This window comes from Periplaneta americana, chromosome 10, assembly GCF_040183065.1.
Source record: "Periplaneta americana isolate PAMFEO1 chromosome 10, P.americana_PAMFEO1_priV1, whole genome shotgun sequence".
Lineage (NCBI taxonomy): Eukaryota > Metazoa > Arthropoda > Insecta > Blattodea > Blattidae > Periplaneta > Periplaneta americana.
Window position 1 is genome coordinate 107,539,302 of NC_091126.1, and position 24,110 is coordinate 107,563,411.

The 24,110-nt window shown below is 35.5% G+C and overlaps 1 protein-coding gene across 5 annotated transcripts in view; it reads right to left on the reverse strand.

The window, feature by feature from the left end:
- Window positions 1-24,110, reverse strand: part of LOC138707939 (E3 ubiquitin-protein ligase RNF220-like) — a 505,330-nt gene that overhangs the window by 168,903 nt on the left and 312,317 nt on the right. For 4 of the 5 annotated variants that reach the window (XM_069838003.1, XM_069838005.1, XM_069838002.1 and 1 more), the window contains one exon: window positions 968-3,837. The exons of the other annotated variant lie outside the window; for it this stretch is intronic. In XM_069838003.1, the coding sequence (XP_069694104.1) occupies window positions 3,605-3,837 (233 nt within the window). In that variant the 3' untranslated portion in view covers window positions 968-3,604. Of the gene's footprint in view, window positions 1-967; window positions 3,838-24,110 lie in introns of those variants that run through there. 5 annotated transcript variants of the gene reach the window in all.

Sequence of the window (24,110 nt, forward strand, 5' to 3'; positions counted from 1 at the left end):
ACAGGTTGTAATTTTATCGACATTTTGAAATCCGATAAACTATGGTAAATAATATTATTTTGGTAAGTATTCCGTTATTAACTTATCTCAACAAGATTGAAATTCAGTCACTCATAATATGATTGTTTTTTTTTATTATTTTATTCAAATGGACTAATACTTTCATCCGTTCGGACATCTTCAGGTCCTTCATTTATACTAATTCATGTTGAACACTTTTAGTATACACAAATATCAATACAACCAGTAATTATTTTTAGTACATAGCAATGATAAAATTTCTTACTTCAGTGTTCTTTCTAGAAATGTTTAGCATTTTAACGTACTAGGCCTGAAGATGCCCGAACGTGTGAAAATACAGTCCATTTCAATAAAATTAAAACACAATTTATACGAGTGATTGAATTTAAATCTTGTTCAAATAACTTAATGACGAAAAACGTGCTAAATAATAATATTATGAAAGGCTGCAGCTTTGCAGCTTTTATAATCTCACAGAGAGCATTATCTGTTTGATCTTTTAACTCCTTTAAAAGAAATAAATCTTTTAACAGGTTTACAACTCAATGTATCGCAAAGTACTAACAAACTGTCTTTTGCAAGTTATGTCTCTTTCGTCGGTATGCGCAGCAACAAAATCAAAAGCATTAATGCTGTATGTGAGACATATTTAAAAATTGAGACAGACACTATTTAAATATTCTTCTAACAGATTATCGAGACTGCGCAATAAAGTAAATTAAAAAAATGCCTCGATTTGCCAAATCCTTACTTTTACTGTGACGCGTTCATTGATGATTCATGAGTACCACAAAATGTTAAACATTGTATCACTGCGCCAAGTATGTGTATATTTTGTGACCAGTTCATAATGTTTTTGATCGCAAATCTGGTGGAGGAAACAATCTGTGTTGCAATGTGTCCTGTTCCAAATGCATTAAACTTAACAATCATTTTCTAAATTCAGTAGTTTCCTCATTTGTTTAATTCGTTCAATTAAATGTTTCAGATCCTTACAGCCTGGCATCGTCCACCTTTTACCACCAAATAATAAACAACAGAAGCAAAACAAACTGTTTTCTTCAATTACAGTTAACAGTCTTTTTTTACAAACCATGTCTTACAAACAATTATTTTTCCTCGCCATCCACGTGCGTAAAAATAAAGTCATTTGCCTTATGCGTTTCTAACCACTTAATATCAGGTTCATCTTCAAACTTCAATGAAAGAAAAGGACATTTTAACAATCAAATTTGTTCATGTTAAAACACACCACAGACCAAATTACATACACTCGTGCTCGTGTCGAAAATGTCGATTAATGCGATACGGCCGCTGCAGTCCATTCCGTGCCCGGCCAACATGAATGGCCCCCAGAATCTCCAGTCATCATGCATCATGAAGCAATGACCTTTAAAGCTTGACATGTAGCACTACAGTGATTAAATTTGTACCTCATACTTTATAATTTGTACGCTCTTTGAAGCTTTTATCGACAGATGATCCATAGGTATGCCTCAATTAAGACAAACATACCAATCACCGTATTAAAAAAGTCTAAATTTTTTAATTTAATAAAGTGTTGGTGGGGCACGCTCCCTGTGGACCCTAAGGACGGTACGCTTCTCATTCCAATCACATCCTTTCCAATTCTTGTCTTCAAACTGAAGCCTAATAAGCAGGCATATAGAAACATTTATAAAAGCATTGATGACATATTTAATATTTTATAATGAAACTATATTTATGTATAAAATGAATAATAAAACCCTCAACATTTAAAACATATAAATTTCATTAAAATTGAGTGGCATAATAACTTCAGGGTTTATAAAAAGGAGAGGTAAATGGAATACGAAATTTTAAACATGTCAATTGTACAGTGAATTTAACTGAATATGGTACTTAGTGTATAACAATTGAAAACGAAAATTTAATTCGTAATACCACCTAGCACAACTCAAAACAATTCAATTTTCGACTTTATTTTTACTAATTGAAAGAAAATTATAGGAAACATTTTGCTTGTATACCCGATATTACTGATATACATATGTGTATTACCTACTTATTTACGAGAAATTTTCGTTTCGATATTAAGTTTTTACTCACAGACAAGTGATAACATATGAAAGTGAACTAAGTAGATTTCATTCAAAATTGTACCTAATAGGATGCGAACTCACAACTTCTTATTTTTAGGAGGAACAAAAAAGTGTCATAAGATGAAAACAATGAATATGAAAGAGACGCGATGTACCTTTCTTTATTTAATTATCAAACAACACATTAATCAAAGCTGTTTACTGAAATCTGTATACGGCATAGACTGCGAAAAATTACAGCTTTCAGAAAAAGGACATAATACGAGTACAATAATTAAAAAAAACTACGACATAACACAGTAGTGGGTTTGGGCTGAATGACTCCTGAAAAAGATCTTCTGGGGTAACATGACACAAACAGGACTAATTTCCAATTCATAAAATGTCGAAACACTTGATATAGGTAGAGAGCAGCTATTCACTAATTGCACACAAATCCTTATGATCGTTGTCATTATTACCACTTTCTTTCAAGGTTTGGGCCCTTTGGCCCGATCCGTTCTCAAACTAGACATTCAGAAGCAACTCGACTCACTGGCCACAAGTCACAATACTCATGGCAAACAAAATAGTAATGATAAACAACAGTCCCTTTTGGAAAAAATCTTCAATCCAGTCCGGTTTCATTAGTTGCGCAGTTGGAAACGCTACACAGGAGGATTAATTTCACAGGAAAACGTACAAATTTACTGTCGTGAGAATTGAAGGTATGAAATAGTTGAATGTGGTTGCACAAAAGTCTATACTTCTCGGTTGTGCTTAGTTAGCTCAAGAAATACTTTCTCCCAATGAGAAGATTTTATCTTTTATTGGTGATTTTGTTACAGATAACAGAATGTTGTGGCCTTTAATAGAATTATTCTTCGATTCTGAACGATCATTATTGTATAATACTTGGAACTCTTGTTTCTGATTACTACGGTTACATGCAGAGATTTTACAACTGTCATAGGTTATCGTATTAATTATAGAAAAATCTTCCTCTAGATATTTTCGAGAGCAACATGAAGCCTATAGGACTGATGTGAAATTAAAACTAAATTTGTACTCGTGGCATTCGTTTTGACACGATATGTTGCTAGTGTCACGACAACTTTTAAGGCTGTTTAATGTAAAAGAATGTATCTTTATTAAATTTTGTTCAAATCAGGAATAAAAGGTTGTGTCTTCCTCCCGCAGTGATTAATGACATGGGATTTCAGTCTTTCACGATAACTGGATTGTCAATAATCTGCATTTTAACAATGTGTTCAGATTTAATATCTCCGACGTTTCGGAACTACTTACAGATTCCATCATCAGTCTCGTTATCACTTGGTACCTGGAGAGGTGGTTTACTCCGTTGGATCCGTTTATTATTGGTTAGCCGACTTTGACGTCCTTGTCTGCTTCAAAACAAAATAGTACACACGTTGCGGATGCGAAGCATATAAGAGTAACCAAAGATAATTCAGGGTGAATTGGCCTGTGACGAAAAAGAATAAAATTTGACAAAGACACTAACATGTGACGAGATGGGAGCGCGGGAAAATGGGAAACGGTCCGGCGGAGGCGGTGTCTGCCCCAGTGGCCCGAGCTAGTCCTAGTCCTATCCCGGCTTGAGCGGGGAACTGCCATTGCCACATCTTCGTGCCACCCATGGCAGCGTGGGGTGAGGAGGCTGAGAAGTGACCGTGACCGGGGGCGGTGGGCCGGGGTCTGGGAGACTGGCCCGAGCCCCAGCCAGGCCCATCTGCAAATTTGGAAATAACCTCACTTAGTACGAGATATTATACGTTATACTTCGGAACAATATTAGTATAGAAAATCATTGTGTTAATAGTGCACGATTTACAAACAAGCACAGTATATCGGATAGACTTTGGGATAGGGTGCAATTGGAAATGCGTCAATATTTATTTATTTATTTATTTATTTATTTATTTATTTATTTATTTATTCATGTATCAGCTACAACGGTTTCTTAGTTGACCTGACGGATTTTTTTAGCAAAAAAAAGAGAGATCTGTAATATTACTGCTTTCTGCATTTCAGCTGCATCTGCAATACTCTGTAGTGGCTTAGATGTTGTTCATTATGAGTTCATCATCTCTGACCGAACTACACGTTTTCCTTCACACATTTTAATTTGAACTCATACGAAACTCTAGGAATGACATTTGTTATTCCATATTTCTAAAAATGCATATCGATGATCGAGCAGAGTCTTTAGTAAATTTCAGGAACATCAATATAAGTAATGTAATAGCAGTTGTATTACTATAGCGCTAATGATTCTGAAATGTATACGCTAGTAGAAAAATATGAAACTACTGTATGTTCGTTGTAATACAATAAGTTTCTCTATTTCTTAAATTCGCCCTGAAATCTTTAATGCTCCATGTAAAATCCTTACATTTCTTTCAAATAGTCTCTCCTCGGCTATAAAAGCGTTCATAAGCAATGTTACATGGACAACTAAGTAGCATGTCGTACAAATTCCCTCCGATATACGCAAAAGACTATGGTTCGCTGCCTGAAATTGTTCCCTGATGTTACGAGCGTAGCTCCCTTACAAGGGGTTTTCATGCATTTATTATTAATTAATTAACAATTTTTTCGCTGTTCCAAAACAAGCGTTCCACTTCCCAACGAAACAATATTATAAGTATGTGATAACTAGAACAAAACATTTCTCTACAAATTGTGAAATACCATGTAATTGTAAAGTTTTATGTCTCCTGAAATAATGTCTCCTCCTTTAAGTTATTTATGCACTTATCAATGCAATGTTGAATTTTCCGAAAAAGACTCAAATACTCAACAGCAAAACCAATACACAAAAATCTACGTTTGCTATTTGTACGTCCATGCCAATATTAACAGCAATTTCAGATGTGTTTGATAAAGTTTTGTATAATAAATTATATCATTATTTCGAATCGTACAATATATTTTATTTTTAGAGCAGTTTGGATTTAGAAATAAAAATCGACAGAGGATGCAGCTTTTATGTTAATGGATTAGGTCCGAATTCATTAAATTCGAAGTTGCATTTCCTCATTTAGCTAAAGTATTTGACTTTGTAGATCAAAATATAATAATAAATTAATGTTTTATTATATTAAAGGTGATATATTAGGTGGGATAACATCTTGCTTATCAAACAGAAAAGAAAAAATGGACATAAGCATAGGCTACCTAATAGTCACAAAGTTCCTCAGAATTCAGAAATTTTAAATATGGGGTTTCTCAGGGATCAATTTTAGGTCCATTTTTGTTTATAGTTTATATTAATGTTAGCCTGAACCAGATAATCTTATTTCCAGTTGATATAAGTATGATCATCTTAAGTAGAAAATACGATCACTTTATGAACACTTCCAATACAGTGTTAAATCAAATGAATGAATGGTTTAGATCAAACTATTACTCTTAATATTGATAAAACCAGTGTGATCAAATTCAGTACACATAAAATTCTGTTCAGTTTTCCTACACTATTAGGCTACATTAAATAGAACTGAGCTCAAAGAATCTATAAACACAAATTATCTTGATTTGGAACTGGATAATCACCTGAACTGGAAAAAATACATAGGATATAATGCTCCTAAATTTAACTCTGCCTGTTATGCATTAAGATCCTTATCTTCTACTGCCGATATAAACACACTGGAAATGACATACTTTGCATACTTTCATTCTACTGTATAATGAAATATGGATTAATATTCTGGAGCAACCCTTCTCATGCTAAACAGAGTTAAGGCCATAAGGTCTTTTCTTACACTCAGCCAGGACTAAAACTTGATTACATAGACAAATATACAAATGTATAATATGTAGGCCTAACGAATTACATATTATTGTGAAGCTAGAAGCAAAATATAATTGACATTTTAAAATCAACAAGAGACTATTGAATGAAATAAACACAGCGGAATATAATGTATTAAGTGTTTGTAATGAGTTAAGTTTGACAACTCAATACATTTTTCGATTTCATATTTTAAAAAATCCGATGTCAATATTCGGCACTCCTTGATTTCAAGCGGCAGAAAATTCCAGTCACAAGAAGTAGTATCCATGAAATATTAGCAATGCAGTGTTGTTGTGGTATTTCTAGCATGTTATTGTGTTTTGACCGAGTAATTAATAGCAAGAAATGTTGAGGAGTCGAATACCTGTAATAGGAAGTCGAGGTGTGCAAAATCCGGTACAAGAGAAAGAGTGTATCTTCCTTACCTCGTATAACCTGAGCCACAACAATGTATCGAAAGGTGAGATATGATCGCTGTAGTAGTAGTTTCTTCAAATGAAACGACACTCAGACTTTCATACGTTTTGTCAAAACATGGAAGTGTATACAGGTACTGCATACATGCCGTAAAGTCAGATGTGTCCAGAAATAGTGCACTCCAGCATTAAGGTAATGGTCCCAAATGTATACTAGCCTTTCGATAATAGTTGCGAAGAAGCTTGCCGGTTGCTGCTGAAACCACTGTTCCACCACATCTTACACTTCCTGATTTCATTTGAACCGACGTTCCTTCCTCTTTATCTGTTAAAAAATATGGAAGTCGTAGAATGACAAATTTGGATTGTAAGGGGGAGTTCCTATGTCTCCCATATGAATTGTTGCAGGGTTGGATGTATCCATGTATCCAGGCGCAACTTCATTTCACTTTCCGTGCTTCTGTCCTTACCACACACGCCAAGGATACTGAATGTCTCGCACACTAACACACAGTGTTTCCGACTCGGTCATGCTAAAATTCGCGTGAAATACACTATTATTACCAGGCTTCGAGACTTTGGATCCGATACAATAAGTTTACTATGCATGTACTATAGGTTGATGACTCGCTGCAGGTAGTGAAAGGTAAAGATGTGTTGAGGTAACAACGTTGCTATTTAGAGTACAGTACGGTAGTATGGGGGAACACATATATATGTACATTCTGAAAGTAAATATACATTACACAATGACAGTGTCAAAAGATGTGAAAAGCATTTATTCTCCTGTATTTTATAAGCATTTGTGTTTAATCATACACAGTGTTAATGGTGGAAATAAACATGTAGCAATTTTAATTTCTTAATTTATCCTATTGATCGTCTTTAGGAAATGGAGTGACAGTACGGAATTGCAATGTACTACAAGATACATTTTCAGTGTCTCAAACGTAAATCTTTTTCGGTACTGTGAAAAGCTACATTCTACGTCGCATGACGTGATAGGAACAAAACGAAAAAAAAAAAAAACTAACATCATTGCAGACTCTGAGAGACATTCCTTTATTTTCGGGTGACTCTATGTCTAATAATTTGCTGTTTATATTACATAATGTTCCGTATCCGTTATTTTTGCATAAAATTGATTTCCATTTCTGTTTTACACGTCCAGTAATCGGTGTACTTGGTGTCTCATTAATTCTCTGTGTCATTTCCTCAACTAATTTGAGGGCTTCCGCCATCTCTTGCTCTGACTTTTCTAACCGTTTAATAGTTTCAGACACAGTTTGATAATGGATTTGTATGAAAACCAAATTATTCGTCAGAACCTTCAAATTCAGAGCGTTTTTCTTTGCGTATTTTTTTTGGCATTCATTCTACAGTATCCCCTCCCACTGTACGCTTTACCACTATACTCAGTACATCGTTATGCGGATTTCCCACTGAACTGCTCTATTGGGTCCGAAGTCTCGAAGCCTGATTATTACTATTCCTCTTCTTCTTCTTCTTCTTCTTCTTCTTATTATTATTATTATTATGCTCAGAAAACTTCATTATATGTTATGTTTAGCCAGCAGTCCGAATACTATTAGTAACACAGTCTAATTAGAGTGTAATTGTGATTAGTAATAATACCCAGATTCGATTGCACAGTGCATTATTGGCTTCTAATTTCTTATCTCATAGGCAGGGGAAGTTAGATCTGCTACATGATGCAAGAGGCATAGAACCTATTTATGGCGTCTCGAACGCGATGTTAATAATTAGTTCTTTCTTTGAAAATACAACCTGTTGTATATTTTCAAAGACATAATAGAAAACGTCCTGTTTTACTAAACACAAAAAGGAAGTACAGTATATGAAGCAGTTTAAAAACTAACAGGCTGTCAAAGAAGGAATGTGATTTGTAGGTGTGGACGGGCATTAATGCTGGGAAAGAGGCGTGATAAAATGAAGACAAGCAGGTTGTTTAGGCTACATATGGCTGCCACAACTAACAAGTCACAAGGATCATTCAGTGTTGCCAAGTTGATGATTTTGTCACCAGATGTGGTGTTTTGGGAAAGATTTGGTGCTAAAAATGTCATTTAGAGTCATTTCGAAATTTTGGTGATTTTAAAGTTGGTGTGATGATAAATCTGGGGTACTGGATGCATAATGATGATGTCTTCTGATTTTTCACTTATACTTAAATCTTGAATGATTGGGAAAAGGTTGGCAAAAGGTTGGCATCACTCAGCGTTTAAAAGTAGTGTGTGACGTCCCCACGTAGGCATTCCTCTCCTTATCATAACTGCATCAACTCAGAGAATAGGAGTTAGGACGTCATGAGCATAAGGAAACGGAAATTAGGAACAAAGAGATACAGAAATCAGTGCATCTTTGTTGTTTCATTAGGAGTTCGCTTTGTTAATTAGTTGCCGAAACTTTCCCCACACAACGGCCCTTTTAAACTTTTACGGTACTTCGTAAAGAAGTGCCAAGCGGAGTTCAGCGTCATCTTTGTGAAAATCCCTACACACTTGTTTTATCATTTCTAACTTTTCCATTATCAAATGCAGATGTTGAACGCGTGTTCAGTGTATTGAATTTGACCAAATTAAATTTGCGAAATAGAATGAAATTTAAAAAAATCATGCTATTACGTATATAAAAAAATCATGCTATTACGTATACCAAATTCGGCTTGAAAAGAGTCAACAAATGCTGTCATAGCTACAGTTTACCAGATGATGTTAAACAAATTGGAACCCTACAGTCATATACGTCCGCAGCAACAACTCGAGGAGGATGTCGTCTTTGAAGAGGAAATGTTCCAACTCTTCAGACAGAATTATAATTTCTGAATTATGGGCCGTATCTTTTATTTGTACTTTAACACAAATGCTCCCATATAAGTAAAATTAATAAAATATATATTTTGCTGATTTCCTGCGATTTTTGTAATATTACTTGGTGACATTTGATTTGACAAGAATGTGCTCACATGGAGTTCTACACAGTACTACAATCAATCTATGTTTATATTTGTGTACAGGGATGTCCAATGTCCATATAATTGTGAAATTATGATTGTATATGAACGGAAAGTTGAATGTGTAACATTACTATGGGAAAGATTGCATTTGAATGTAGTATTTGAAAAACCTCCCTAAAATATCGGACCTGACTTAAAAAAAGTCGCTAATCCCAAATATGAATTTTAGCCGCTATTATGTTTCTCAAATACTTTAGATTTAGCGACTTTTCCTCCAAATTGGCAATACTGCTAACGTGGCAGTATGCAATATCAAGCTGTATAATGACGCGAGGACCTCCTACAACAGCGGTCGTCAGCACAAAGCACCCTGGGGCTAGCGTCTCTTACCCGCGGAGAACACAATGCACCATGGTGCACTCGTAGCTGCTAGCAGGTATGCTCTCTACCTCTTCCTGCTGCACGACGGGCACACGGAACGGCTCCGCTAACCCTTTGCACATTTCAGCGAGTGCTGACGACCACTGTCCTACAATATCTACAGAGTTTTATTTGAAGGAACCAGATAATTACAAATGAAGATAACATAAGCATCATGAATACGGTGCAGTTTCTGAGATAAATTTACTCTGTGATTACTGAATAAGTGTCACAAAAATCGAAATGAGGCATACAAGCGTATGCTTTAATTTAATAGGATAAATGATGCAGCCTTTTAAATAAATGAAGGATAGAAAATTATTTCTTACATGTGTTTAATATGTATGTTCCAAATAAGATTAGATTCAAAATGAACTCCCAGGTCAGTTGAGCTGAATGAAATGATCATTTTATAGGACTAATAGTTTAGGCTATTTAGCGTCGACGGAATTGTCACTACGAGATAAGAATGATTGTTATTACCTGACATTCGCCTCACAGTTATGGAAAATTTCGGCCAGGTGATCACAACCCAAGCGGGAATCTTACCCACGCCCGATCACATCTCCGGACCAATGGAAAATCGCGCTGTCTGATGGCTACAGAAAGATTAATATATTATTTATGTATGTATCGTTTTCTCATTATAAAAAACATGGTTCTAACTCTGTAATATTTTCAATAAAACAGGCAAAATGTGTGGAAGATATGGCAGAATATGGGGATGTATCAAATAATTTAAGGAAGTGTCAAATCCGGTGAAAACAAGTATATTTTTGTGGACAATTATGTAATATATACCTCAAAACTACGTTTATGGATAGTGACTACACTTATTACTGCACAGACATATAACTGACTAAATATTAACTCAAAATTATTTCCGTTTTGTATGCGCCTCTCGCCTTATTTCCACTAAGAACTGCAGGTTTTCTCTCTGTTTGATATTAAGTGCAATGAGACTTATGGTCAGATCTGGAGATTGGAAGCAAGATCCAATACTGATGCTTGTTGGAAATTACGAGAACGTTCAGTTCGTAAGAACCCGCATCATGGGGGTAGACTAGGCTGCATGATAAGGCTTAGGCTTGCAGAAGGGTGGGAACATGTTATCGGCTACTGCTCATTGAACTTCCACAGTCTCAGAGATTAGAGATATCAACGAAGAAACTGGATATTAAAGGTGAACTGTAAAGCATAAACAATCGCCATTTTCCTGAAAGAAATGAAGGGGTCCCGGCAAGAAAGTGCCAAGCCACATTTATACACTTTTGAGATAATGCAAGTTGAATGCTTGCTCAAATCCTCAAATCACAGAAAAAGTTAAATTTTGGTTCTATAGATATAATTAACTTCCCTGATACATTTTTATGAAAATATGAAATATATTATACATATTTTTTATTATTTTATATTACAAATTTATATTTTAATGTATAATGTATACTGTTCTGTGGCTTGACACTGTCTTGGTCAAAAGAATTACTAATTATATAGTATGAAGTTTTATTGACATTAGAAATGTTATATTTTTAACTATTATTTAACATTTTTAAGACAAACTTGATATTAATTTCGTTACTTCTCAAAAGAGAAACGGAAACCTAAAATACAGGGTATTTCAAAAGTCAGTTCAAATATTAAACCCCTATAAATATAGGAAAAAACAAAAACATCACAGTGTTGGGCAAACAACGGGGTTTACAAAACATTGGGAAGATGTCCGTCGTTCTCCTGTTCAACGTATAGCATTCTGTCTGCGACACCATGCACAACATTTTGCAGATAATGTCTTAGAATATTGGCAACTTCTTACGAGATGGCATCTTTCAGTTGCAGTAGGGTTGTTGGATGTGTCAGGAAAACTCGTTCTTTAAGGTAACCCCAAAACCAAAAGTCGATCGGATTGAAATCTGGAGAACGCGGAGGCCACATTTATGGGAAGTGCCTACTGATGACTTTGGTCGGAAAAAGAACCTCAGTTACCCGTGTTAACTTCACCATTAACTTTTAGTATGTTATTTTACGACGCTTTATCAACATCTTAGGTTATTTAGCGTCTGAATGAAATGAAGGTGATAATGCCGGTGAAATGAGTCCGGGGTCCAGCACCGACAGTTACCCAGCATTTGCTCATATTGGGTTGAAGGAAAATCCCGGTAAAACCAACCACATAACTTGCCCCTACTGGGAATCGAACCCGGACCACCTAGTTTCCTGGACAGACGCGCTAACCGTTACTTCACAGGTGTGGGCAATAATGGAATAAGACAGACTTACAGTAAACGGGGAGCGCTACTACAGCATGTGACAGAACTTCGTCATTCCTAGACTAAGGAATCACGATATGGAAAACAATCTTCATGCAAGATGGCGCTCCACCCCACATCTTTATCCCTGCAAAACAATTAATTACGCAGATTTTTGGCGATCGTATCATCGTAGGCAATTTCCAACAATGTGGCCTCCGCGTTCTCCAGATTTTAATCCGGCCGACTTTTGGTTGTGGGCTTACCTTAAAGAACGAGTTTTCCTGACACATCCAACAACCCTACTTCAACTGAAAGATGCCATCTAGCAAGAAATTGCCAATATTCCAAGACAATATCTGCAAAATGCTGTGCATGTTGTCGCAGACAGAATGCTATACGTTGTTTTGTAAACCCCGTTGTTTGCCCAGCAATGTGATGTTTTTGTTTTTTCCCCAATCTCAAATATTATAATATTTATAGCGGTTTAATGTTTAAGCTGGTTTTTGAAATACCCTATACATCTTTCACATCATATTCCTCGTCATCACCATCATCATCAGATATCAAGTTGAGGTAAAAGCCATGGTGGATTGGGGGGACATATTCCATTAGCTTCATTATATCTGTAAGTTTGATTTGCTTTATTTTCATAAGTCCCACATTTTTCTGTCTACAATCATGGTACTTGCGTTCCCTTTCTTCCAAGAAACCTCTTCAAACTCCATATTCATTCTACTGTTGTTCATTCGTCCTCTATGATTTTGAAGACCGTCAATGCTCATAAATGATTTTTTCCAAACTCTCACTGGCCTTCCATTAATTTTAACTCTGAAAATGAAAGTATATGTTTGCAGCAATTTTCTGGGGAATTCTTCTTATACATTCGCTTTATATGACCGGCCTCAATATTGCCGAAGAGATACCCGCTTCCTCAATATAGGTTGTTTTTCAGGACTATTGAATGAAGATCTGCCATGAGCTAACTCTTTTTCTTCTTCTCGTGGCAAGGTAGTTCTATTGTCATCTTGAAGGAAATGTATTACTGATATAGTTGAAACAATATTTTAATAATGATTTTTTTCTTCCAAAAATAAAATACCGTATTATAAAAGTCAAATCAGTTCATATGTTTATTCTACTCACAAATCTCCTTGATGGCAATTCAACAATATGGTAATGCACTCATATAAATATTAAATATATAAGACAAGAGAATGCCATGCAACATATTGCAAAAATTTAGGGCAAGAAAATGCCAAGCAACAATTTTAAATTTAAGAATATCTTGACTCACATGAGGTAATAAAAGGAACAAAACGTTAGACGTTAATGGACAGTATTATTACTTTAAATAAATAATGAAAAAGCAATTAGAAACATATTTTATGAAATGAAATGCGTACTTTGTCCAAGCAACACATCCACATTTAACATTCTGAGGGCAATATAATGCCAAGCAACACTTAAATATATTTCAGATTCTGATGTTAATTCTTCTTCAGAAAGTGGCAGATATTCAGAATCAGAGCTGGAATCACTGCTTTCGTCATTTGATTCAATAGAAAACTTCAGCTTCCTCCTGTTCACCATTCTTTCCAAACTATCTTTGCTGCTTGACATTGTCTTGCCGTTATAGAAGATGCATGAAGTATTAGGGTAAGAACATACAACGGATAATAGGACCATCTGTTAGGTTGTCTGCAGAAACTCTTGACACCATAATTTTAAATGTATTATTTCCCATGGGATGGCATAATTAGTTCAATATGGCTAAAAATGTGGCTTGGCATTTTCTTGCCGGGACTCCCTCAAATGTTATGACCAGGCTTCGAGACTTCGGACCCAATAGAGCAGTTCAGTGGGAAATCCGCATAACGGCGTACTGACTATAGTGGTAAAGCGTACAGTGGGTGGGGTACTATAGAATGAATGCCAAAAAATTCGCAAAGGAAAACGCTCTGGATTTGAAGGTTCTGACGAACAATTTGGTTTTCATACAAACTGTGTCTGAAACTATTACACGGTTAGAAAAGTCAGAGCAAGAGATGCCGGAAGCCCTCAAATTAATTTAGAAAATGATGCAGAAAATTAATGAGACATCAAGTACACCGGTTACTGAACGTGTAAAACAGGAGTGGAAATCAATTTTATGTAAAAATAACGGATATGGAACATTGTGTAACATAAACAGCAAATTAGTGCACATACAGTCACCCAAGAATAAAGGACTGTCTCTTAGGGACTGGAATGATGTTAGGTTTTTTTCATTTTGCTCCTATCACGTCATGCGACGTAGAGCGCAGCTTTCTACAGTACAAACTTTGGAAGATAACTGAAAAAGATTTACGTTTGAGACACTGAGAATGTATCTTGTAGTAGGTACATCGCAATTCGGTACTGTAACTGCACTTCCTAAAGGGGACCAATAGGATAAATGAAAAAATTAAACTTGCTACATGCTTATTTCCACCATTAACACTGTTTATAATTAAACACAAATGCTTATAAAAGGCAGGAGAATAAATGATTTTCACATTATTTTGACATTATCATTGTGTATTGTATATTTACTTTCAGAATGTACATATATGTGTTTCCCCATATTACCGTACTCTACTCTAAATAGCAAAGTTGTTACCTCAATACATATCTATCTACCTGCAGCGAATCAACAACCTACTATAGTGCATGCACAGTAAACTTATTGTATCGGGTCCAAAGTCTCGAAGTCTGGTTATAACAAAATATATCACTCTAGAAAAGACAATTTCTGCAATCAGTATCATTAACAATGGCGCAGCCAGAATTTTAATCTGGGGGCTGCTAAAATCAGATGCTGTGCTTGTTAAAAATAACAAAAGAGAATATAACAGTGTTATAAGCTTTTCTTTACAAGCTCATTAATATTTAATAAAATTATTATTATTATTATTATTATTATTTCCGTCTAATTTATTGAGAGTTTTGGCATTAATTTTTAACACATCACCATATAAAACAATTAATTTTGTTTTGGTTTATCTTTTAAATCAAAGTAATATACATGTACCAGTATCGCGCAGGCGCAGGTAACGAGAACACGACACGGCTTAGATCACGGCCTTTCATAGGTCTTTTATTATATTTCTGCCTCTGTGCAACGTCACAGTTAGCAGTGAGGAGGAAGAAAGAGAACAAAAGCATGTAGGCCTACTAATCTGCGAGAAAAAGTATGACTAAACTCTCACCTTACACTCAGGCAAGCAGTGACCAAAGCACTGGAATGAAGACAACTAGATATCTTGTGTTTTGATTTTTGATACTCTGACGCCCACGACCAAGATAGGCTACTTGAAACTCAACGATCAGTCATCGGTGAACATATGATGCAACATCTGTACATTCTTCTAAAAAACAATTATGGTTTATTTAACGACGCTCTCAACTGTCGAGGTTATATCAGCGTCGCCGGTGTGCCGGAATTTTTGTCCCGCAGTTCTTTTACATGCCACTAAATCTAGCGACCTGAGCCTGTCGCATTTAAGCATACTTAAATGCCATCGACCTGGCCCGGGATCGAACCCGTAACCTCGGGCACAGAAGGCCAGCGCTACATCAACTGCCCCGCTCAGGGCGACTACAATCTTCTATGCCGTGGATAAATCCAATGAATCGGATCATGAAATCTGTGACTGGACTGATGCATTTGAAATCTTCATTGGATTACCCATTACGACCAAAACTTATTAATAGGCCTACAAACAGGAATCAACTTTTGAATGATGTTTCGAAATATATTATGTGAAATTCTTTAAACTATACAGGAAGTAAGGGGTAGAAGTGCCGTCCTTTTAACAGTCGTCGGGACGGTCTACAGGATCAAAAATGTCAGTACAAAATAGAGTTAAATCTCGATAGTTTCTCCAGAAAAAAAAAAATTTCTTTCCTTATTTTTTTGCGTTATACTGCTTATATCGTTATACTAAAATTACGAAAACAATTAAATCAGTAGGTACATCTAGCAAAGAGTTAATATTAGTTTAAATAAATATTTGTGTATTCTATTACGTTGTCGTAAAATTGAATAAAAATGAATGCTTAAATTTGTTAATATTTTGGCGTGAGAGACTTGACAACGTGTTCAGCAGACAGTACTCTGCGTTCAAGCTCCCTGTCCACACCTCTACTTCCGAACGGATGGTAGTACAGTACAGGGTATTCGACAACGTCATTCACAATTTAGGAATATCATGTTATTAATTTATGGAGAAAGTCATCGTAATTCAAGTGAGGCAAGAAGGATGTACCGTCAACGTTTTCCTCAAAGAAGGTTATCCAATCGGAGAAATTTTGTAGCAGTTTCTCAACGATTATTAGAAACAAGAAGTCCCTTTCCCAGTTTCGAAAATCAAACAACCAGAAATTTGTTTAAAAATAATATTGCTTTACGGAAGCGAGAGAGATTAAAATGTTGCATTAGAAAAAAAGTTCGTGTGATTTTGTGAAGAAAACCATTATTGTTTACTTTCTAGACGTACAATTACAAAATGGATCAATAGTGTTACATAAAATGTAAATTTACCATAATGGTATATTAATGAGATTGGAGGTTTGTAATTGCTGCTAGTATGTAAACAAGAGTATTGTCATGGTCCGCTCTGCATTAGAACAAAGCACCTGAATTCTACACCCCTCCTCCCCATCCAGCAACGTTTCTAAACGCCTAATATTGTAAACTTTAATAATTAGTTAAATATTGCAATTAGAAAAAAAATTGTAAGAACAATTTTTCTTCCTTATGGCATGAATAATCATCAGTTAAAATAATGAAACTTATACTCCTTACACTCTGTATTTGTTCGATTCCCGGTCGGGGCAAGTTACCTGGTTGAGGTTTTCCCCGAGGTTTTCCCTCAACCCAATATGAACAAATGCTGGGAAACTATCGGTGTTGGACCCCGGACTCATTTCACCGCATTATCACCTCCATCTCATTCAGACGCTAAATAAACTATGATGTTGATAAAGCGTCGCAAAATAACCTACTAAAACTATATATATTGTCTTTGACATCGCTAGTTTTGCTACAGTGATTTTATTCTTTCATTACTGAAAAAATAGCACTTACATCTGAGGAGGGCTTTAACTTCCATTAGCCCCCATCCCCTAGCTCCACCACTGACCTTTATTATAGATTTTAAAAACTAAAATCAAAATCATCATGATCGTTACTTTTCATATTCTTTTTTCTGAAGGCAATTTTTACATCATTCTTACGAATTCAGAATATTGCATGCAAAACAGTTTATCTTTCCAAATATTTACACATCGTTTTGTTGTGCCTCAGATACTATTAATATTAAATTAGGACCAGATTTCGACAATTATTTTGTAATAAAAATGGTCACTGACAACAAAACTTAAAATGTCTATCTCGGATGATAAGTTATCGTTGTTATTATGATGGAACTTTCGGCCTTACACAGACATACAAAATTATAGGTACACAATTTCCATAAACGTCGTCGTTTAATTAAAAAGCCAAATATTACGCCTCTTTCAAAGAAAAATCAATTTCTATGAAAAGAATTACTGGAGTCGCTCGAACAGATTTTAGACTTTGCCGTTCCTAGAAAACAACCTCTTCAGATTACATTATGGAACTTCATTAAGAGGTGGTCAACACATCGCCAAATTTACTCTGCGACTGAAATGCTGTATATAAGAGTCTTACTTGTGCTTGTAATTTATGTAAAGTGTGTAAGTGACAATATTCACAACTGCAATGCATATGTTATCTTTACAATAGTAAATTTATTACACTACAAAAGTATCGAGCGACCCAAAATATAAATGAAGGGCAAAGGTACGAGAGACGACGAGGATAAGAGAGATGACGAGGACTCTAAAGTCCAAGTTTATTGCCATGTTGCGGAACTTCTTTCAATATGACATCTAGCAGAGAAAGACTAAGTACAGGGACATCATTTTGTTTTTAATAACATTTCTAATATTAATTTGACTATCCCTTTTAATTAACGGCCGAGAAACGGAAACACTGTTGATTAACCCCTTCCATGACCGGAGTTTGATGATATTGGTGTAAAACACAAACAAATCGCTTTACTAGGTATAGGAGGGAAGAAAATTAGTGCATCTATTTAGGTACCTAAACTTGGAAATATTAGGTTTTTGAGTTTGATAACTTTCGTTAGGTTTTTATTTAATAAAATCAGTATACAGTATTAACAATACGTGTTTTTACTCACGAACTGAGCTATCCAGCTGACGTATTCATTATGCAGTGTATATTATACTGTCTACAGCACATTAGCGTACAGTGCAGAGAATGAAGTTAAATTGAAAACTAATCATAATATTGATATTTAAACACATTTTTGAAAATAGGCGTTCATTTCGATAGAGGCTTCAGTTCCTTTGTGCATATTATCGCACTATAGCCTATTGTACCTAATTCCAATTTCCGGTTACGTTCTTCGTACCAGTAACTCATGGTGTAATAATTCTGTACTTACTCTATAAGAGATTACCTTACATACTGTAAATTCAGTCTTCACTTCTGCCCGATCCGCACAGATAAATTTACTCCAACATGCTAACTACTGTCCGTCCAAATGGTTATGTCGTAGGGTCGTAGAAAGGGGGAAATGTATTGACAGTTAATTACTTAACGATGCCCTTTTATGTAAGTTATTAAAACAGTTGTATAATATTACATAGACTTCCAATTCCTAACACAAAATATTTTCAAAACACGGCTAGGACAGCCCAGCAGAAGCGAGTGAGGAAAATCGGGATGCGACGTAACCAAAAGGACGCACAGTATCTGTACGAAAATATGATTAAATAATGAATGCTCTTTTTTCACTGGAAAACGCGACCGTATTTCTGGGACGTACTATATTCACTCACTCAACACTGTTTACTGTGACCGTAAGACGACTTTGCATATGCGGCCTTGGTTCTGTGCGGAAGATGGGTAGTTCACTAGTAGAAGGAGTGGGAGTGAAATACATTAAATAACTCAGGTACAATAAAAATTGAAGTAAAAATAAAATGATGCCCCTATAGAAAGCCAAATTCCGCTGGAGTATATTGCCATGCTGTAGGTTTTTTAACGAGTTACTATATAAATTAACAATCGTGAGAGACCGAATTTTCATGCGAAAATAAAAATATGTTTATATAACACATTCACAGCAGTGATATCTAATGAATAATCTGTTCAATTTATCTTCATAATAGTGTTGTCAAGTCGTTTTGGCTCTAGGGAGCCATACTTTTATGAAGGAACCAGATCATCAACTCTCCTATCACTTTAGCGCGTTTGATGGATACACACATATTTGACACACGCGCACGTATACACACACGCAGACACATGCACATACAAACACGTAAGAACGATTTTTCTCTCTTATAACATGTGTTACATATTCGAGCTCTTTATACTATGAAAGTGATATCTAAAATAAAATATTTCTAATGAAACACGTGACATGTTTTTATTTTTACTGAAGAAACCCCATTGGTTATCTCTTATCCATAAGATGTCGTTTATCCTACCATTGGAGGAGAGATGACTAGGTGAAAAATTATTTTTTTCTAAGCAAAATTATTATTGTACAATATAGCCTAATCTTACTGCTTATTATACTATGTTTCCTATATTTACAGAACTTTGTTTTGTTTGCTAACTTTCCCTTAACAAACCTAATAGAACCGTGTAAGTTGTTTACAGGCCTATGCTCGATTTCTCTCCAACTGCTTTACTAAAATGTACACTAAAGTGGCATACAACCGATTAATTCAAATCGTTTTGTTTGTTCAGCAATACGAACAGAAAGACACGATCAAAGGAATCCAAAGGGGAGATGGAAATACATGTTTCGAATTTTTGTTCCAGGCAAGTGTCTAAATTACGTTTAGATCTAACGTCACAAAGTTTAATACCCTTGAGCGCAAGAAACATGTCCACATGTTTTTGTTCGTTCTTAATTCTATGATCACAAACACATCTTCGTTGTTGTTTTCTACGAAGTTCGTAAGCAGGTAATCAAATAACGCTTTGTGAGGAGGGCGTGGTGAGGTTCGGGTCACTCTCACTTCCTCGTGTTCGCCCTCCAGCTTCTTATTGCTGCATGATTGCTGACAAGCAGTGACAGCGAGCAGGGGAGGAAGGATCGCACGGAGGACATGACGAGATGGCTTGATGCCGCTTTGCTCTAGCCGTCTAGCGAAAACGATAGCATGTATTTAAACAGAAACAACTACACTGATTAAATCTCACATATTCAGGACGAAATAAGACTTCTCTCATAATCAATTTTCCTATCAGTATTCAGACACAAAAATATTGTCCAATAATACGCAATTTTCCCTCATTAAGCACAGATTAAATGTGTGTACTATGACGAGAAAGTGTCGACGACGCCAAGTTCTCCAGTATGAAATGTTTGCGTAATATATAGGAGGTTAAATAACAAGAACCTAAAAAGCACCAAAGTTGTTCACTGTATATTCTCTGAAGTGATGCGAAAATGATGGAACAGTTGTAGATTGAGACTTTTAGGTAAAGACGACGTAATAGAGAAATTATCAGTTCACACAGCAACACTGACAACAATTACTGCCGCGTTCGACTAATTTCCTTCTCATAAAAAAGCTCATTTGCATAGTGCCGTTTTAACGCATGGGGGAACCCGGCGGCCGCCGGAGACCTCGGGTTATAAGGGGACCACAAAATCATCATCAAATCAAGTACTGTATTCATTTTTGGAGGAACGCTTTATTCACTGAAAAATAATGGTATTGTTTGTCCCTGCCTCTGTCTTCCCTCCTTCGACAACAATGTACTAGCATCTCTGTCGCTGTCTCAGCTAGAGTGCCTCTATGTAAACCAAGAACTTTACACTTGGTAAGTCTCCGATCATTCAGTTCTCTCGCATGTTCTTTCTCTTCATGCAACCATTACAATAAATTGTCGTAACAATGGAACCATTCAAATATGTAATTTATATTTCAAATAATATATTAGTAAAGGAATTTGGCATCTTTGATATTATAAATACACACACATAAATACATACAACACAAACACACATACACGGACTATTGATGATTATTGTTATAAAGTTATATATTTGATAACATTCTTTAAAAAAAGTATTACAATGGAATTCCACCATCAAATGTATTATATTATCTTACAACATTTGACAGTATTCAATCGACTTTCGAACGTGAGTGATCGTATCATTGAGTAGGCCTACCTTATTAAACTGTATTTTCTATTTCAACACGTTTTTTTAGTTATTTAACAACGCTGTATCAACTACTCCGTTATTTAGCGTTGATGGAATTTGTGGCAGTGAAATGGTATTTGGCGAAATAAGGCCGAGGATTCGCCATAGATTTCCGGACATTCTGCTTAAGCTTCGAGAAAACCTCGGAAAAATCCTAACCAGGTAATCAGCCCAAACAGGAATCGAACCACGTCCGAGCTTAACTCCGCATTAGTATTAAAACTGTTCTCTGTTAACTTATCTTTAATAACACTACCAAAAAAAATGTCTTACTTCTGCGATAAAAATAGGCGATTCTTAAACGAAAAAGTTGCGCTTATTACGAAAATCGCCACAGAAATCTATCAAGCCAGGTTAAAGAGATATAAACACGTTTAGAATCTCACATACGCGGTTTCAGATAAAATACTGCATTACGTTAGATTAATTCTTATGATATAATGCTGTATTCATGCTAGGTTAAGATTAATTCACAAATGTAGTTTTATATGCATGCAATAATATTTGGGCCATATTTTAAGGAACATACCTGCTACTTTGCTTAAAAGTGTTTGGTAATATGTGATTTTTTCTTGTACTTCTGCCTGCTCTTCGTCTCAAAAAACCAACAGTAATCCCCATTATTACTGGATCTTTACGACCTTGGTACCTTTTCTCCATGATGGAAATGTTTTGATGAAACCGTTCCTCTTGTTCATCACTAACATCGCCCAGATTTTCCGAAAAAAAAAATAGATGGGAATGAAGGAAATTGATTTTCAAAGACATTCGACAATCCATCTAGCATTTCAATAAATTTGACACCAAAGTTGTATAGTTTTCTACTTTTGTGTTTCCGAGGAAACCACGCAAAACTCTTTTAAATGATTGCCAAGCTGCTAATTCAAGCGTTTGTAAATTTTTCTCAAACATTTCGTCCTCCATGAGTTTTCCGATTTGAGGTCCAATAAAAATCACTTCTTTCAATTTCCCGTATGTTAACTGTGGAAACTTGCCTTGTAAATATGCAAACCCACTACCGTCCTCGTTGAATGCCTTCACAAAGTTCATCAGCCCAAGCTTTATGTGTAAGAAAGGAACAAGAATCTTATCAGGCTGAACCAGTGTGTATCTTTTACAATAATTTCCCCCGGAACATATTTGCCCAAGCTTTATGTGTAAGAAAGGAACAAGAATCTTATCAGGCTGAACCAGTGTGTATCTTTTACAATAATTTCCCCCGGAACATATTCCTGCCGTTTGTCCCACAGTTGTACCACATACTGTTTTTCTGTAGCACGGCAGTCCCAAAAACACAAAAAACAACAACAATATTTTGTGAGGCCCCTTTGCAACCCAAGCACCAAACCAATTACTTTAAGGTCATCACATATCTTCCAACAATGACCCTCATATTTTAAAACACGCACAATCTTAGTATACTTTCATACCTTTCTTTAAGACATTACAGAATGGAAAACCGGAACAGATGTAAATTCATTACAATTATGAAGTAACGCTGCTTTAAAGCTAAACTTAGGTGATTCTATAAATAATCGCCAGTCACCTGGATTATGCTTAACCCTAGTTCACTCATTAAACCTTAATGTCTACACAGAACACATATTCTCACGTAAGTAACATTACGTTTTATGCAGGAACTAATATTACTTTACAACCCCCTTAGAAGTGCCAGACCGGTCTCTACCTGGGTTTACCTCTTAGCCGTGTCTACTTCTAAAACAAAAGACAGACTAATTACGGAGTTCATATTTGTGCAGAGCTCATATTATCTGAACGTCATCACATTTTATATATCTGAAAGTTAAAATGAAATCTTTGCAAGAATAAGCTGCAGATAATCAAAAATATAAAATCTTAATATTCATAACCTAGTTAGGCTAGATGTTAATAGCGTGTGGGAAAATATCAGAGATAATATCAAAATTGCAGCTGAGTAGAGCATAGGTTATTATGAAACTAAGAAAAAGGAACCGTAGTTTGATGACGATTGTTCCAAGGCAGTAGAAAGAAGGAAACACGCAAAATTGAAATTGTTACAGGACCCAGTTGAGGCGAATAGAGATAATTATTTCAATGAAAGACGGAAAGCAAGTCGTACACTTAGGAATAAAAAGAGAGATTACTTGAAGGAAAAACTCAATGAGGTAGAAACAAATAGTAAGAATAAAAACATTAGAGATTCATAATTACAACGGTATAAAGGAATTTAAGAACGGATATCAGGCAAGGGTAAACGTGATAAAGGATGAGAATGGTGACTTGCTTGCAGACTCTCATTCAATCCTGAACAGATGGAAAAACTATTTTGGACAACTACTAAATGTACACAGGCCAAATAGAAATGATCGGTAAGAAATTCAAATACAAACTGCTGAGCCATTTATACGCGAACTCACACTTTCTGATGTCGAAATTGCGACAGAAAATCTAAAAAATTACAAGTCTCCAGGTATCGATCAAATTCCAGCAGAAGTAATACAAAAGGGTGGAAGTGCATTATATAGCGAAATTTATAAGCTTCTACTTACTAATATGGGAAAAGGAAATTAGTACCATAACAATGGAAGGAGTCAATAATTGTACCTATTTTTAAGAATGGGGACAAGACTAACTGTAGTAATTTTCGAGGAATATCACTTTTGTTCATGTCATACAAAATTTTGTCCAATATTCTTTTGAGAAGATTAACTCCATATGTAGATTAAATTACTGGGGATCATCAGTATGGTTTTAGGCGTAATAGATCGACTGTTAATCAAATTTTTGTATCCGATAGATAATAGAAAAAATGGGAGTATAAGGGTACATTACATCAGATATTCATAGATTT